General features: G+C 44.4%; 1 protein-coding gene across 1 annotated transcript; it reads left to right on the top strand.

The window, feature by feature from the left end:
• Nucleotides 1-1,243: 1,243 nt before the first annotated feature.
• On the top strand, nt 1,244-16,965 carry LOC119170441 (uncharacterized). The gene is made up of 7 exons (XM_037421612.2): nt 1,244-1,442; nt 1,740-1,895; nt 2,176-2,364; nt 4,430-4,924; nt 5,928-6,391; nt 14,530-14,643; nt 16,475-16,965. Exons 1-6 carry the CDS (start codon nt 1,270-1,272, stop codon nt 14,622-14,624), a joined length of 1,572 nt encoding a protein of 523 aa, XP_037277509.2. The 5' UTR covers nt 1,244-1,269; the 3' UTR covers nt 14,625-14,643; nt 16,475-16,965.
• The last annotated feature ends 847 nt before the right edge of the window (nt 16,966-17,812 follow it).

Genomic DNA, 17,812 nt, shown 5'->3' with positions numbered 1-17,812 from the left:
GCCTTGTAGACCTGAGCATGGAATGACCACTTTGAAAGCTAATCTCGTTATGTAAAGTATGTCGAACTCCTGCTATAGCACTGCGCCGGCCGTCCAAATAGGTTCCCGGTGGGCAAACCAGGGCTTGTGAATTGGAACATTCAAGTAAACGCGCGCACAGATTCAAGGATTCAAGAATGCCAGCACGATCAACAATGCCAAACGTGGCAGTGATTCTCCGGGCCTTTCGGCAGTGATCAGCCCCTGAAGTGTTCACTGGGACGTCTACTACAAGTGTGGCGGTTTGGGCTAGTTGGTATGTCATGACGATAGTGGTAGCGCGAGGACAAGAAGGAGACGAGCGCTAACTTCTGGAAGTTGGCGCTCGTCTCCTTCATGTCCCCGTGTCGTCCTTCTGTTCTCGCCAGAAGTTGGCGCTCGTATCCTTGTCCCTTTGTCGTCGTTCTGTTCTCGCGCTATAACTATCGTCATGTCAACTACAAGTCCGTACGTCATCTACAAGACCTGTTCATCCGCTGAGAGGTGTGTATATGCGCTTGACGCTCGTCGTCCTCGCAAGGCGAGCACTCGGCCGAGAGGAGAGACGAGCCGACGAACGGAAGAGTGAAACAAACGAGGGCTCTTTTTTTTTTTTTTTCCATTGCGTGGCTGAAGGGCATTCTTTGTCGAATTGAACTGACATGCCAAAAGCTTATCAGCACAGAATATAAAATACAAATACAAAAATATAGCCTCCGCCTACAGAACCACGGCGCTCATACCATTCACAGTGAAAGATTCCTGCTAAATGGTTCCGCTCGAACCATAACAACCGCATGGAACCGTAACACAAATTCGCTTGGTTGAGCCGCGAAATTGATAACGACCGTTAACATATACAGATACGTTAATAAGGAGGTACGAATAAATTACTAGAACCAGTTTATGAAACGCGGTCCAGTAACGACCGCAAACCTGTCGTTCTTGGAGCTTTCCATAGAGTTTCATACAATAAGCAGTATGAAACTCTATGGAGCTTTCCATGCGATCGTCCGTGGTCGTCTAAACTTCAAATGCGCCATGCGGCCGACGCGGTCTTTCACAACGTAACCATAGCAACATCACACGCACTATTGTGGACATACCCACTATTAGATAAAAAATTGTTTGCAAATCTAATCTTGTTGTCTAAAAGATAATCAAACAGCATTAAGCTTTGTGCGAACAAGGTTTGTTCACTAGCTACACTTTCTCAGCAGTTCGCTCACCATCGCCATCAATCATGGTGTCATGGCCGCTGCGGGCACGCGAGAAAGTTTGAAAAGTGGTGTTGACGACGAATACTCGCTTATCGTGACTTGCCACAAGACGGTGCACGTGCCGCTGCCTCCTGCTTACATCGGCTCTGAGGGAAGAGGAGTTAAGACGCTACTTGAAAACTGGAAAGGACAGTATGTCGAGAGGTGTGTGCCACATGTGCTTCGGCCGCGAGAGTTTCTGCACGCACGCGTGACTACATATTTTACAGAACATGCGAGCCACTTTCACTGTCAATCGGGAAATCTCGCCTCTAATCGATCTTTCATCTGTGCTAAGTTTTGCGGTAGCCTGTGAACGAAGGCTGCGCTCTACGTGTCTCAATTTCTGGCGCAGTTCATGAATAGTCGCTTCTGCGACTTGTTATGATTGCGGCGATAGTGATGAGACTGGAGGAATTTTTCATGCGAGTGCCTAAATTTCGTTTGTGTTGACGCTTTCAGACTTAACGGTGTCCTCCTGGGATACGAAAACCTCAAGTTCGTTGAAGCAAGTGGCATGATTATTGATGATCAGCCGTTCGTGCACCGAGATGTTGTCGGAGACTTCCAAGTTTTTAGGCCGGAGACTGGATCCATCGTACGAGCTCGCATCAACAGGTGATGTGTTTCACCTAGAGTAGATGTTCAATGCATGAAAAATTGCGAACATGTCAATCAGTACTTTAGATATGCCAGTTCTCGCACTCTGTGTGCTCCAGATGGAATGTATTGCTCAAGTAAATGGAGTAAATATGTCGAGTGTGTTCAGTGAATAGATGTCCTTCGCAAGCTAAGCTGCGATTGTCTTTCCCGAAAAGTGGGCTAGTACTTGCAGACTGCTTCAAATACATCTCACTATGTCATGACTTATATGTGTTTTTTTTTTCCCCCTCTGCAGAATGAGCAAGAGCCATGTGGGCTGCCTAGTGCACGACTGGATCAATCTATCCATCCTGTTGCCCCCAAATCCTTCTCCTGAGCTTTCACGGTACCTCAACATGGGTCAGGAAATACTCTGCAAAATCACATCAGTGTCGGTGTACCGCCACAATGCACTCAGACTTCGTGGCGCAATCACATCTGAATGGTTTGTATGTTGTATGCATCTCTTTCAATTTTATTTTGAAAAAATACAAACTAAAGAAAGTGTCTTCTTCGTAGGAAGTGCAAAACTGCACACAGACAGCAAAAAAGAGAGACACAATACAAGCACATAACTTCAACTAAGCGTTTATTTGGAAAAGTGAACGCATATACAGGTAAAAAAACAAAACCTAAACACAAACATATAGCCCACGTGTCACGCCAGTCATCTTTCATCCATTGCTGCTTAACACGCCATCCAAAAAGCGAAGTTCCTCATGTATAAGCGAGATAGATAGTGCTACCACACAATCAAACTCACCACGATTCATTTCTGTAGCCCTAACTGTTAATCCGATTAACAAATCCCTGTCGCAATATAAGAGGCAAGTGTTATCAAGGTACTGCACACAACCACAATCATTGCAGTAGATAGCTAGATCCATGAATTTCTGCACCTTATTATCACATTCCCTTGCACACTCATTGATACACCTCGCAGTTTGCCCAATGTATGTTCGGCCACGCGACAATGGTATTCTCTTTAAAATAAAGTGGTTATGGCTGCACCATAGAAACTGTCAAAACTGTGTAGTGAAGCCTGCCCTGTTTTAAAAGAAAAAAAAGTATTGCAAATTAACCATCACAATAAATATGTTCTGTGCACACAGGCTGTTGTGTATAGAATACCATTGTCGCGTGACCACGCATAGAAAGGTGTATCAATGAGCACGTAAAAGAACATAGTAATAAGGGGCAGAAATTCATTGATGGTCGCCCAGCTATCCATTTCAATGACTGAGGTTGTGTGCGGTACCTTGATAACACTTGCCTCTTATATCACGACAAAGATTTGTTAACCCGATTGCTAGTTGAGGTTGCAGAAATGAAACGTGGCGATTTTGATTGTGTGAGTGCACCATGTGCATAGAAAGCTTAAAATTCAATGAACACATGCTCCCCTTTGCCTCGACTAATGTTCACTAGGGAGCATTTTTACTTGCTACAATCTCCCTTATACAGAAGGAACTTTACTTTTTGGATGATGTGTTAGGCGGTAATGAATTACTGAGGACAATCACTTGACACGTGGCCTTTTTGTTTGTTTTTAGGTATCATATTTTTTCACCTGTATATGTGTTCACTTTTCCAAAGAAACGCTTAGTGTACGTTAAGCGCTTATATCGTGTCTTTATTTCTTGCTGTCCGTGTGTAGTTTTGCGCTGCCTACGAAGATGGATCTGTACCAACTTGCTTGATCTACTCATTTATAAAGAAAGCACACGGCTGTTACGCTTTGCAACATGAAATCAAGATTAGTAGCACAACATTGTTGCTGTGTTCTATGGTTGTTTTGGTTATTACGGTTATCTGTTCATGTAGTGTTTGGGTCTACCTTGCAACATGCTTAACTAACTTGCATTGACAACTTGCACCTCAAACATGGAGTCCTAGTATCATGAATATTGAAGTAATTATTGATAAATTCAATAATTGTTTATCTTTTAAATGTGCCTCTTGTATCGGGTGCAATGCCTTGAGATAGGAGTTGCATTGTAAATCAGTTATGCTGATGGGCAAATTAAATACCACGTGTTTTCATTATCATCATGCTTGAATCGTGGTCCTGCATGGCATTTTTTTGTGTATTTCTTGTGCTATCTGGTCACTTCAGCTTTCTTTGAAATAATTGTGCAATCCCTTGTAGTGAATTTTAAGAAGTGTGACAGATTCGTCATAGCCGCAGCACTACTTGGCCATATGTGGCGCTTGCACCAGCGAACACCGTTACACCAGTATATGACAGCTTGTACCTTGAGGAAATTCCCTAATGTGCACAGATTCAACAATACACTAGGGGTGCACGAATAAGTCAGTGCCAAATCAAATAGTGATTGCACCGAATTCAGTACTGTCCGAATACACTTGAACCACATAATAAGAGACATGCGCTGGGGAGCTGCCTCAATTTTCTTTTTCAGTTTTTTTCTTTTAACACAGAGCGATCTTGAAGCTCACTCTTTGGCGGGTATGTAATGGTGCTTCTCTGCCTCTTGTGTGTTGCACAGCCTCAAGTTAATGCAGGACACCATACCGCTCACACGGTCGTCTTACGACGATGAGCTGGTGGAATACGAGAGCAACTTTGGCGATGACTGGAACGATAATGGGGGCTCTGATGCGGAGGCTGGGGCGCAGGAAGAACTGTGCTACCTAGAGCCTGAAGAAGACTTTTCAATGAAGAGACGGGATCAGCTTCTATCGCAGGGCGACTCATTAGCCACGCTGGAACCGCCACTGCAGTCACCAGAAAAGCCAAAGAAGAAAAGGAAGAGCGTTGGCAGTAAAGAGAAGCAGTCCAGCATGCCAGCCAGTCAGTCGAGTGATGCAGCAGTAACGCAAGAATCAGAGCTTTCGTCCACTGTACTTTCAGACTCTGAAAAATCGAAAACCAAGGCCAAAAAACGAAAGCTTCACGATGACACTGGTGGTTCCCCTGCACCCAAGAAACGGAAAAAAGAGAAAGAGAAGAAAATAAAGAAAGAAAAGGACGTGAATGGAAGGTAATTTCATGTTCCCCACTGTTTGAGCAGCCTTGTTACTTCAGAAGGATAGTAAATTAGCTAAGTGGAAAGTGATATATTGCAAAAAGCTCATGATCTAATCAGAATGTGCACTTATTTTTATCCTCTCTCATTCATTTTACGCTGTTTGCAATGACTCTTCTAGTTCATTCACTGCATTCTGCAATTAATCTAGTGAGTGCTCCGCTGCGGTGGTCTAGTGGCTAAGGTACTCGGCTGCTGACTCGTAGGTCGTGGATCAAATCCCGGCTGCGGCGGCTGCATTTTTGATGGAGGCGAAAATGCTGTAGGCCCGTGTGCTCAGATTTGGGTGTTCATAAAGATCCGCAGCTGGCCGAAATTTTAGGAGCCCCCAACTACGGCGTCTCTCATAATGATATGGTGGTTCTGGAAGGTTAAACCCCATGTAACAATTAATCATCTAGTGAGCAGAGATTAGTCTTAAGTTTGTGTGTGCTTTTATTGGGGAGACTTCTCTTTGGTTGAACAACCCCTGTTATGTCTGTCCTTGTTAGGATTAAAGGGCCCACTTCCCACTAGGCAGCTGTGCGAACTGCAGTTGTATGCTGGATGGTGTAAGGATACTGTATAAATGTCAGTATTTCAATCAGTTGGTGTTGAAGAAATTGCAAGAAATTGAAATTTACAGGGCCATGTGCATAGAAAGCTTAAAATTCAACGAACACATGCTCCCCTTTGCCTCGACTAATGTCCACTAGGGAGCATTTTTACTTGCTACATTTCATCTTTCCTTACATTGTCAGCATTTCATTGACTTTGTCTATATCAATTTAACATCATTCAAAACACGATCAAGACTCAAATGAATTGGGGAAGTGACCAAAAACAGTGACAGAACAGTGATCTCCTTCTCAGGTGCCTCAAGCTGGCTCTGCCTCAATGTTAGTTAAAAGTAACAGCATCAATAATTTGCAGAATTGCTACCTTGTGCATTTTGTAATGTCTTTAATTTTTTATGTAGGAAAAAAGAAAAGAAACTGAAGAGAGAAAAGGGAACCAAGGTGGACATTGAAGACAATGCGAGCACAGTTTCATATTCTAGTGATCATATGTCAGCTTCTGAGAGTGCTTCCATCAAAGATGTTGCCAAGAAGAAGAAGAAGAAAAAGAAAAAGGAGAAAGCGCTAAAGGCGGACATTGCAGAGGACGCGAGCAGCACGGTTTCGTATTCGAGCGAGCCCCTCATGGCTTTCGAGGGTGCCTCTATCGAACACGTATCCAAGAAGAAAAAGCGGAAAAAAAATGTCCTAAAGATGGAGGCTGGAGACATTGGCAGTAGTGCAGCTTCTCTTAGCAGTGATCGTCTCTCAGCTGCAGAAATGGCCTCCATTCAAGACGTTGCAGAGCCAGTTACTATAAAGCACGAGTTTTCAGTGTCTCCAAGAAAGCATGAAAAGAAGCACAAGAAGATCAAGATAGAAAATGGTAAGCTTGCCAGAATGTTTTTGTGCTGACTGGATCTAGCATTGGGCATTATCAGCTGTGGGGTCTCGAACTTGGCGAGAGAGCGCCACGCACTGCTCTTGGAGTGAAAGGACATAGTATACGCGGTCAGTACAAAGCAAAAAATACACATACATTTATTTAACTAATTTAGAACGACGATATCGTCCGCCGAATCGATACATCAATCGTTATCAACATGCTAGGACATCTGTACACAACATTACCATAGACTCCATGACAAACACAATAACACGACAAACACACAATAACATGACAAACACAATAACACGCCCAAGGCAGCGTCGCCAACACTTGACTTACCACGGCGGGTCCCGACGCGCGACCCGCAGTGTCACGTGCCGAGGACCCCACGCTAGAGACAACCGGTCGCGGCAACTGCCACAAGCGCAAAAGACTCACTCAACTCTTCTCGCCACCAAGGCTTGCTTTCCGCCAGGGGTCACCCCAGGCGCTACATCATGATGATAGTAGTGCTCAATGCGAACACAACGCCCTCTGTCACCCGGTGGTTGTAACTTGAAATGCGGCTTTTGGGCGAGACACATGCGCAACGTGGCGCAAACAACTTTACAGGGGGTGTTAGCGCCCTCACACAGGATAGAAGTTGTCTAAAGTGCTTATTTGGGCCGGTTGGTACATGGTCAACGAAGTGAAGTGTCCTGTGTTACGCGCTGTTTTTTCACTTCGTTGATAGAAGTTGTCAAATAGTTGGATGGCAGTGCGAGGACACCAACGGCTGTTAGTGCATATAGGGAATAGACGAGGGGTTTGCGCCATGTGTGCCATTGATTCTGTTATGAAAGCTTTGTTCACTTGGTGTTGTGAATGATGATTGGAGCTAAAACTCCACGGAACTTCATGAAGGGAATGATGACGAGTGTGTGAAGCTAGCTCTTAGAGTCCATAATGTCTACATCGAAGTCGCCTAGTATGCAGGGTGTGTGCTTGTAGGTATTTTATATTGTTTTTTCACAATTGTAATTTTAGTTTGCCTGTTGTCTTCGAGATCTTGGAGTGGCATCCTCTCGCGTGTGATGTCAGTTTGTGGGCTTCGCTTTCAACCGCACTACTTTGCGCGGATCGTCTACTTCGGGCGGGAACTTTGTTGAACAAACAGCCTCTCGAAGGTCAACTAACGCCCAACAAATGTTTTTGAGTGCAATTATGAAGTTGTTTTAGTTGCAGCCCAATCGACAAGGCTAAAAAACCTCCCAGATGGCTGATCAGCAAGCCGACCGCATTGCTGGTCAGAAAGTGAAACTCTGTGAATGTTCTCGCTCGTCCTCTGTACGTTTCTGCCGTGTGATACTATTAGATCGGTTGTTTTGAAATTTCAATGAGCATGCCTTTCTCCAGCATCTACAAGCATGTAGATACAGCAAGCAAAACATTGGCGTGTCTCATCGACGGCTCGGTGCTGTCAGTGGAGATCGCATCAGCGTCACGGCTCTGGTTCTGAAAACACGTGGACGTGTGAACACACCAGACAATGTTCGTTAGCTTTCACAACAATTCTAAAGAAGAGGGCACGCCTGCCCTTTTCCTTAGAATTTTTTTTTGCAGTGCAACGATAATGACAGTAAACACGAGGATATGTGTAGGAATCACCGATTCCTGCCACTTTGGAATTTGCAAACGACACATAAGATGATTGTACAGAGTAGCTATTTAAATTATTGCTTTGGCAGTAAATCGACAGCTTCCGGCATCTACTAAAAATGCAAAGCAGCATCAAATTAACAACCTTGAGATAATCGTGTGGATTGCAGTTATGGGCGTCGGCAGGGCGCAAGCCCGTGTTATATCACAGTAAAACAAGTGTTAAGGGGTAGGCGTTGGTGTGACTTGGGAAGGGAGCAAGCTCCGCCTTAATGCACCCCCTGGCCGATGCGAATAACTGCGGTTTGTTTCAGTAATGTTTGTTCAATAAGAGCAACATCATGAAATAGTTCACACTAGTACCACACTGGGCCATCGCTCGAATATCAGAATATACCAAATAGTAGCTATTGCTGATTGTATATACCGCGCACAGGGCCACAAACATTATGCGACAATCTTTAGTGAATGTGCACTAAACAACGATAGCAGGTTTCGCTTATGAATAATCAGTGCACTAGGTGCACGCTTGTCTTGATCAGTAAAATACGTATGTATACACGTACACCAACCAAATAAAGCTGTAGTCTCGGATGTCGAGCAACACTCAGCGGTGCTCATGAGGCGCGCTTACCCGAGGCAGTTCGGAGGCCGCGTCGTCGGCTCCCTCTCTAGGAGCCTTCACAGGAGGTTTTGGGATGGCACCTCACCTGGTGTAAGTCGCCTACGCCTGTAGCCTGCATGCAATGAATGGCTGAATTTCGGACGAGGTGCTGAAACACAGTTGAAAGCATATCAAAAAGTTGAGCTTGCATAGCAAAAGTCACTATCAGCGAAGGGCTTGCTGCACACAGTCGATGAAGGCGTGGGGCGTTTTCCCTCTCTGAGTTTGACTGTCCTTTCTTCCTCAGCTTCCGGTCCTTAGGATAGTTGTGAAAGCCAACGCCCTTTTCACGGGTGGGTGATCATATAGATAGAGGCACATAGCAGTACTCCACCATTGCGCAGCACTTGCTGTGGAGAAACGCGGCCACAGTTTTAAGAAACAAAGCGCTGTGCTTTTAAAATGAGCGTTAAAAGCAGACACCCATGGTTGTTAAAACAGCGTCGGTACCCACCACGCACAAGATAACCAATTGAACTGCATCACTGCCGAGTATTATCATAACGGCATTTTTTATACGGCGCTGTGCCTCGAAAGTTTGCGAATGCTCGAACTGACGTCATACAAGCGTGGTTCGCAGCGCCTCCATCGGTCGCTCACCAGGCCAATTGTGAACCTTTATTTTTTTTTATTTACATGCACACATGTTTTGACTATACATAACTTGCAAGTCACGTCAGTTCCTGTCTTCCGTCTGCTATTACCGAGCACACAAAGCACATACATCTGAGTGACCGTACCCTGTTTATGGTCGTGTGGCAGATTGTGTGGCGTAGTGTATATGTTTGGTCATTTTTTTTGTGCTTATGATGGTGTAGAATTGTTCAGGACATTATGCAGCCAGCAGCGGAGCAGTGTTGTTTGGGAATAGTAAAGTTCTATCCATCCATTCATTTTAAATGGTAAACTCGGATTCTCCATGTCTTCAGTGTCCGAGTCCATAATGTTGCACGTAATGGGTGAATCAACTTCGCACGAGATTTCAAAACATAATCTGCCTGTTAAGAAGTGATGCCCACATACACGTACGTTCTTCAGTCTTGAGCTCCTATCTGTTATGAGCACATGAGCCATGTGACCCACTTTTGTTCCTTTTTTATCTTATTTACACTTTCGTCTCATGCGGCAGTCAAATATCGCCCAAATCGCCATTGTGACTGTACTCCTGGATGAACGGACACAGCAGACGCGATCGGAACAAACCAAACAATACACACACTCATTTAACTACCTTTTGATCAACGATATCGTCAGCCGAATTATTATAACATCAATTGTGATCAACACGCTAAGACATCCTTACACAATATTAGGCAACACTCAACAACATGACAAACAAGGTGGTGTCTCTAACGCCTGACTCACCACGTGGGCCCACCGCAGACGGCCCGTGGTGCCGTTTACGGCAGATCCATTACTGGGGGCACCTGTCCGCACTACTGCCCCACACCAAAAGAGATCAGCTTATTTCTTGTGCGCTGCCACCTAGGGGTGCTACCAGGGGTCACAGTCGGGGCTAATGTTTTCTAACCATCATGATGGTAGTGGTCATCAACGCTCGCGAACACAATGCCACCTATCGCTAAATAGTTGTCACCTCGAAAGCGGCTTCTGCGCGAAACACGTGCACCACGAGGCGCAAGCAACCTTACAGGGGATGTCAGCATTCCCACATCTCTCCAACCTTAACTCAAACCATATTACGAAAAGAGAAAAAATGTGTTACACAAGCTCTAACAAAACATGACAACCCATGTCCCTACATAATGTCTGTGCACGATGACACCGCCTCCGGTCTACGCTGCTGCACTGTCTGGCTGGACAACTTCACTTCAGTACCGGTCCCGCAAGAGCAACGTTGCCGTCGGCGCGACGAACCGTCACTCGTGCCGACACGTCTTCTGGTTGCAACCAGCATTCACGAGGGTGCTAGGCTGTAGGCAGTTGCCAACTTCACTTCAGTACCGGTCCCGCAAGAGCAACGTTGCCGTCGGCGCGACGAACCGTCACTCGTGCCGACACGTCTTCTGGTTGCGACCAGCACTCACGAGGGCGCTAGGCTGTAGGCAGTTGCGCAGGTTCCAGGCATCTCCATCGCCCGACCTCACGACCGCATTCCTGGCCAGCGATGCTGACGATGTGCAGCAGACAGCCAGCCGCGGGTTATATCACTCCCGCTGCGTAAATGCCAAAACGCTTGAAAGAACAATGCAGTAGGCCAAAGGGAAGGGAGCTTCAGGCTCCTCGCCCACACGGTACAATGGTCGGTACTGCTAGCTAATACATCAGTGACGGCCGAGACGCCCAGCTAAAATACAACAAAAATCACTTTTCCCAACTCGTGCATCGCAAGATAAAAAAGTGAGAGAAGCAAAGTGCAACACCTCAATGCCACGACCCACCCAGTTGTGCCACGTGCGACAGGCGGCTGCGCAGAGCCTTAGGCCTAATGAGTCGCTTGAAAACAACCAGCATCCAGCCAGCACCCAACCTAGGCGCAGAAGAGGCAGCCGCAAGGAGACATCCACTCTGTAAGTTGGCCCTATCGCTCGCCGCACACAGCAGCTTACCGAGCGATCAGCGTCCACCGTCCCAGGCGGTATCACGACGCCCTGACGTTGAGCTGCAAATACCAGACAGCAACGACGCGCAACTCCCTGAGCCCAAAAGAGATAGAAGAAAGCATTTACAGAAAATCGGACCACCCACGAGGCTTCCGTACTCACTCGCTTCGGGCCTGGCCTACAAATCACGTGCTCTAGGCCTTGCTCACCCCAGGATGCAGACCGCATGGCTCTCGTCCCAATTCAACAACGGTTTTGAAAACTAACACAAACGAGAAAAAAAAACCACTTGCGAGCAGAAAAAAATAAAAACTCGACCTGCCGACAAGTTCAAACATGTCACAAAACCAATCTCCTCGCTTCTCAACAAAGCACACTGCCGACGCTAGCAATGAGAAGTCCCCCCTAGGCCTACTCCACCCCGGCTCCAACAAAAGCTTGCACCGAACCGCATAACTGTCGTCCGATACTCCAAGAGCCCCACGTTGGGCAGCCAGTGTGGGGTCTCGAAGTGGCGAGAGCACCGCCACGCTCTTGGAGTGAATGGACACAGTAGACGTGGTCGGATCAAACCAAACAATACACACACTTATTTAACTACTTTTTGATTGATGATATCGTCAGCCGAATTATTATAACATCAATCGTGAACAACATGCTAAGACATTCATACACAATAATAAGCAACACTCAACAACATGAAAACAAAGTGGTGTCGCTAACGCCTGACTCAGCACGTGGAGGGTGGGCCCACGTGGTGACGGCACCCGGTACCATCCACGGCAGACCCACCACTGGAGGCAACCGTCCGCACTTCTGCTCCACGCCAAAAGAGATCAGCTTACTTCTTGTGCGCTGCCACCAAGGTGTGCCGCCAGGTGTCACCGCCGACGCTAACGTTTTCTAACCATGATGATGATAGCGGTCATCAACGCTCGCAAACACAACACTACTTATCAAGCAATAGTTGTCACCCCCGAAAGCAGCTTCTGTGCGAGACTCATGCGCCACGAGACGCAAACAACCTTACAGGGGGTGTCAGCACCCCCACCTGACGTACGGCGTCGATGGGGAAGTGCTAGAGCAGCCACACATCTGGTGCCATTTACTCTGCGATGCCGGCGCATATGCTGAGATTGTATTTTAGAGTTCTGCGATGTACTGGCAAGTTATGTATAGTGTGCTTTTCTAATCTTCATGACAGCGGACAGTGAGCTTCGACGACAAAGCTAGGTCCTAAGGTCCTTAATGTGTACGTTGAAGCCGCAGACTAGTACGAAGGGTTTGTGTTTCTTGGCATTTTATATTGTTCTGTCACAATTGTGATTGATATTAATCTATTAAACATTTTTTTTACTCTTGTATCCACGAATCTCCGTGTGACAGTCGCAGATGCCAGCAAAGCTAGCTACCTAAGGAGATGAGGGTGGCGATTTGGGCTTGTTGGCATGGTAGCAGGGTAATATATGTTAGGGTAGACAAAGGAAGTGGACAAAAGAAGGCACACATACAAGAGAAGGACAAGGGAAGGCACAGAAAAATGACATGGACAAGAGAACACATCACTGTGTTGTTTTGAATGTGCATTCTCTTGTCCATGTCCTTTGTCTGTGCTACTACATATTATCATGCTACCTAAGGAGCTTTGCCCCCCAAAAGGGAGTTACTTCTGTGGTGTTGATGCACTTATTTCGCACTGCACCAAGCTGAGAGCACGGCTAGGAGAAAGGCCACAGGGTAGTTCAAGGAAGTTCAGAGCTTTCACTTTGTTGCAAATTTTTGGGCTTGAGGTTATTTGGGGGACATTTAAGGTAGCTTGTATTGTAAGCTTACCCTGGAAAATAACACTATTATGCGTTTACAAATGCTTCTTTGACAAAGCAGCACTGAAAAACTACTCTAAATCATCAGTTTAGAGTAATAGCTATTCATTCAAAATTATTTATTTGGTAATTTTGAGGCAAATGTTTGATTAGGTGAGAAATTAAGAACAAACAAACTGATTTTTTCAACTTTATGACATTACCTCAGTGCTGTCTGCCGAGTTTTCCTGCATGAAAAATATTGCTTCAACATATGTTATGACAAAGGGACATGTCTTTATGATGGCAGCAATGACTTATAGTATAATTGTAACGACTGATATTTTTGCTTGCAGTTTTGTCGCTACAGCTGAGTAACTTTTTTCAACCTTGCCAAGCTTTGGTTGTTAGCTTGTTCCAAATATGATGCAGTTAATATTTAACCGAGCCTTCACAGATGCCATCAGAGTCTATGATGTCACGCCAAACTTGTGAATTTATCTCTGTTGTTTCCTAGCCAGTGTCATCATTTAATTGTGTCTTGGACTGTATGGCATTAATTAGCCTTTTTGAAAACAGCGCACCTTTCTGTTCCCGCGAGGTATGAGAGCTATTGGAAGATGAACATATTAATGTTCTGGCTATGTGAAAGTAATGGCCAGAAATTGCATTTATCACTTTTTCATGTAGTTTTTAAGGGGCCCTTAAACCACCTACTATTTCTAGCATTTCAAGCAAAAAGTCCATAGTATTCAGAGTGCCGTCATGATCAGCAGTGCCAAACGGAAGGCATGCTAAACTACGTGTGCGTGTCACAGGATGGAAAAACCATTCTGGGCTCCTCTCCGTGCCTTTTGGTATTGCTAGAGTTGTTTTGGGTCACCAGTAAAATCTGGTCATGTCAGCAGCGAAACGAACCTGTTTGTCTGCCTGTATATACGTGTGCTCCCAGTTTATTTCATCACACTGCAAGGAGTTTGCTTATATTAGCGCGGTACATATAAGAAGAAAAGACGACACAGACGTAAAGAAAGGTAGTGATGTCCTTTTCATTTTCAGAGGCCTACCTTTTTTTATGTCTGTGTCGTCTTTCCTTCTAAAATGTACTGCACTAATTCAAGCTAAACAAGCTAAGTCATGGATGACCAACTCGCCCGAGCTACAGCGCTTCTGAACAATGCAAGAAGGAACACTCAACCAGGAAAAGAGATGAGACGACGAATGGAGCATAGCGAAGGAATGCGCGAAATGAGCAAAGGCCACATTTTTATCATCAAGTGCAGTAAAGATGAGTGGGTAATGGTGCAATGTGTATAGTCACATTGCACCATAACCCACTCATCTGTGCACCAGTGAATCAAAGGCACAAGTTAACGGCTACACAACAGGCTGGCATTGACTAATCCATGCCAACCCAAGAAAGAAAGATCTCATTTATTCATTTTCGTTTTCTTTTGGCTTCTGCAGGTCCATTATGTGATGCTGGCATAGAATTGGTGTCCTCAGACGTTAGCTTGAATATCAAGAAAAAGAAGATAAAAAAGGAAAAGATGGAACATTGAAAGTTTTAGCTTAGACAGTGTAAGTATAGTAGTATATAAATTGTAATGATTGGTCATGGCAAGTGGTCAGAGACTTTTCAAAAGAAATAGCCTCTAGAGCCCAGGATTTTGTATAATCTGGCTTAATTTATGTTGTGCATTTTTATTTCAAATGCTCCTTCAGCAAAAACCGCTGCACCACAAGCTTGTACTATGAAAGACTCCAGGCGTGACTGATGGCTTTATTTGTTGATTTGCAATGAACACGTGTACCAGTGTTGTCATTGAGCTGCGATATACATAAGTATTGCTTGTTGACGTCGTGGCAGACTGCATGGGCGTAATGCCTGGACTTGTCTTCCCCACTTTACTTAGCAGTAGCCTGTTCTTAACATACTGTCAATGACATCATCTAAGCTATCCTTCATCGACTCGATGATCCTTTTTTCAGGCAACGTTTATATCTCTTCACTACATGTCACAATAAAGTGAACAATGTAGCTCGTTCACAGATTGAAATGAACCATTGAAACATATAGTACCTAGTAATGCAGTAAATAACTGCATTATCTCACAATGAATGTTTCTGCTAAAGGTAATGCCGGGTCTAATGGAAGCGTTGAAGTTTAAATTACACCAATATGACATGATCTGAAGACAGTGGAAGCGTAGTTATGTGCATTACTTTAAATTGTCACCTTTCAATCCTTGAGGGTGTTTGTCTGCAAACCTATCATCCTATCGTTAAATACTTAGCAATCGTCTCCCCTTCATGAAGTCGAAATTACCGACAAAGTAAAAGAGGGCACTTTCTGGAACCCGGAATGGCACTGAAATTCTAGACGGCATAAGCAGTTTTCATGTTAAAGAAAAAGGTGGGTGGAGTGCATGTGGATATCTCAAAAAGTTCTCTCACTTTTATTCATGCCACGATGCATTACTACAATGACTCACAAATACAAGGAATGCAATCAGACTGTGGGAAGCGTAGTATAATGCCATGGAAGCATCTCCAGTAATGAGCTAAGGGAACAGCCTTAAGCAACAAGATCTTGAAGGATTTACTTTTATCACTAAATACAGTGTCATAGGTATCATGTTGAAATACAGATCTCAAAGGTCATGCTTTTTCTTGCGGGACCCAGAAAATCGCCATGGGTATCTTGCCTTAAATTTATAGTGTGGTCATTATGTTGGGGAAGAGAAAGTTCGACCAGCTCCACTTTGCATACACTATCAAGTTACTCTATTCCGCCACAAAAATTCGACTTAAACATGGAAGTTGCAGCATAGCCGTCATGAGATGATGAGTCACTCGTGCAGGAACTTTTCTGCCTCAAAGTTGTCTCTCTAAGCAGGAGAAGCAATGGTGCACAATTTGTCAACTTATTGGTGTCATCTGTGATTACCACAAAAACGAGCGACTACTGGCAGTGCTTCCAAGCAGGCGAGTGTGTATGTCACGCTGAGTTGTGGTCCACTCCGCCAATTTCGGAGAAGCAGCTTTTCCTGCTCCACGGAGCGGCTCCCGCTATCAATCCACTCCGACTCTCTCATTGGAGCTCTCTACTCCCGCCCTCACTCTGCCACGGAAACACACTTGCTTCAAAAGGAGTAAAAAGTCTTGCTCCGACTCCGCCACTGGAATTCAACACTAGTGTTTCACCAGGTGTCCTAAATTCTTGTCCACTTTCTCTAGCCAAGATGCCTGGCTATACTTCATAGAATAACGTATGACTTATAACAAACAATCTAGGAGGTCCCAAGCGCTCTGTAATAAAGGTGCTTCAGTTGTTAATTATTTTCCTTATTACCTTCTTGTTTTTCTCCTACCATACATTCTGATGACTTGTTTAATTTGTACATTTCAGGTTGATTTTTTACACGCAAATGAACTGCTGCCCATGCCAAGCCACCAAAAGGGATAATTGTGAAGTCGCATCGTCGATGCCATTTTGAGCACTACGCAATGAATTGAAGCAATGTTTTAGGTTGCACCTTTCACAAAGCTGTTCAGGCTATTGGAAAACATCTCATTGTACATTTCATTGCTCATGTCGTAATGCATCACTCATTTTATTTTTCTGTTAACTCTTCTGAAGAGTCATCTTTGTTTTTATTTTACTTTATTCATTGTTACCATGCCTGCTTTTTATTGCATCTTTTCTTTTCTGGCTTCAAGTTTATAATATACTTGCTTTAATTATTAGCGGGGTTACATCACTTGATGCATCTGTGTAAGATCCAGGCATGAAGATGCAGACACAGTGCTGCATTGTAGATGCAGCATTCATTTTGTTCATCAAGTTATGGTTATTTAGTCTCATTAGCTGCAGTAAATAAAGCATAAGGTCATTACAAAGTCATTGCTTCCTTTGTTCTTTGTACTGGTGTGCTCAGAATTCATTAAACCTGTGTTCAAGTTTCCACAACCTTGCAGTGGCAACCTAAAATTCTCGTGGCAGATAAACCATTTTGATAGCCAAAAATAAGTTTTATAGACGCACCAGGAAATTGTACTCATTCATTTTCTTGACGTTTTTTGCAGAGAACTTCAGATGTCTATAGCTCTTGCAAAATACTGTAATCTTATGTTGTCACTGACTATGAAACAAAGTTGCATGCGACTGTTCTTTAAATGTAATGTAAGGAGGTCGAGTCTTGGTGAGTAGCTGCTTGTGTTTAGTGGCATGCTCGCCTAAAATGCTACTTATAGTTGTCGTGCAATGAAGAAGTGAAAGCTGCTTTAATTGATGGAAGAAAATGAAAGTTGTTACGATCAGTATCAAATATATTGCAGTGCTTCTCGAACTATGACAAAGGAATGAAATTGTGGTACCACCATATGAGTGCTGTCATTTTTGAACATGTGGTTGAAGTCCCAAGCACTTTGCGACTTTTCCTTCTCTATAGCAGCTGACATGCAGACTAAATGCTGAAAAGCATTGTTTTTACTTCGTGAACCATCGTTCTCTTCAATCAGAAGTGCAAATGTAATGTTAGTGCCGGACTGGTGATTATTTACACAAGGGCTCATTGTAGCACCCTAACAATATCCAAATACTCCCAAATTGGCGAGTTTTTGTCCTGTCATTATTTTATGACAACAAAGAATATGTGTTATCATTCAAGTACTTTGTAATCTCTCATGGCATTGATTATGTGTGAGTAGACAGTCTTTACATTTAAGGAATTTAAGTGCGATTCAA

Source organism: Rhipicephalus microplus, chromosome 2 (genome assembly GCF_043290135.1).
Source record: "Rhipicephalus microplus isolate Deutch F79 chromosome 2, USDA_Rmic, whole genome shotgun sequence".
Classification (NCBI taxonomy): Eukaryota; Metazoa; Arthropoda; class Arachnida; order Ixodida; family Ixodidae; genus Rhipicephalus; species Rhipicephalus microplus.
This window is presented reverse-complemented; position numbering and strand designations above follow the sequence as displayed.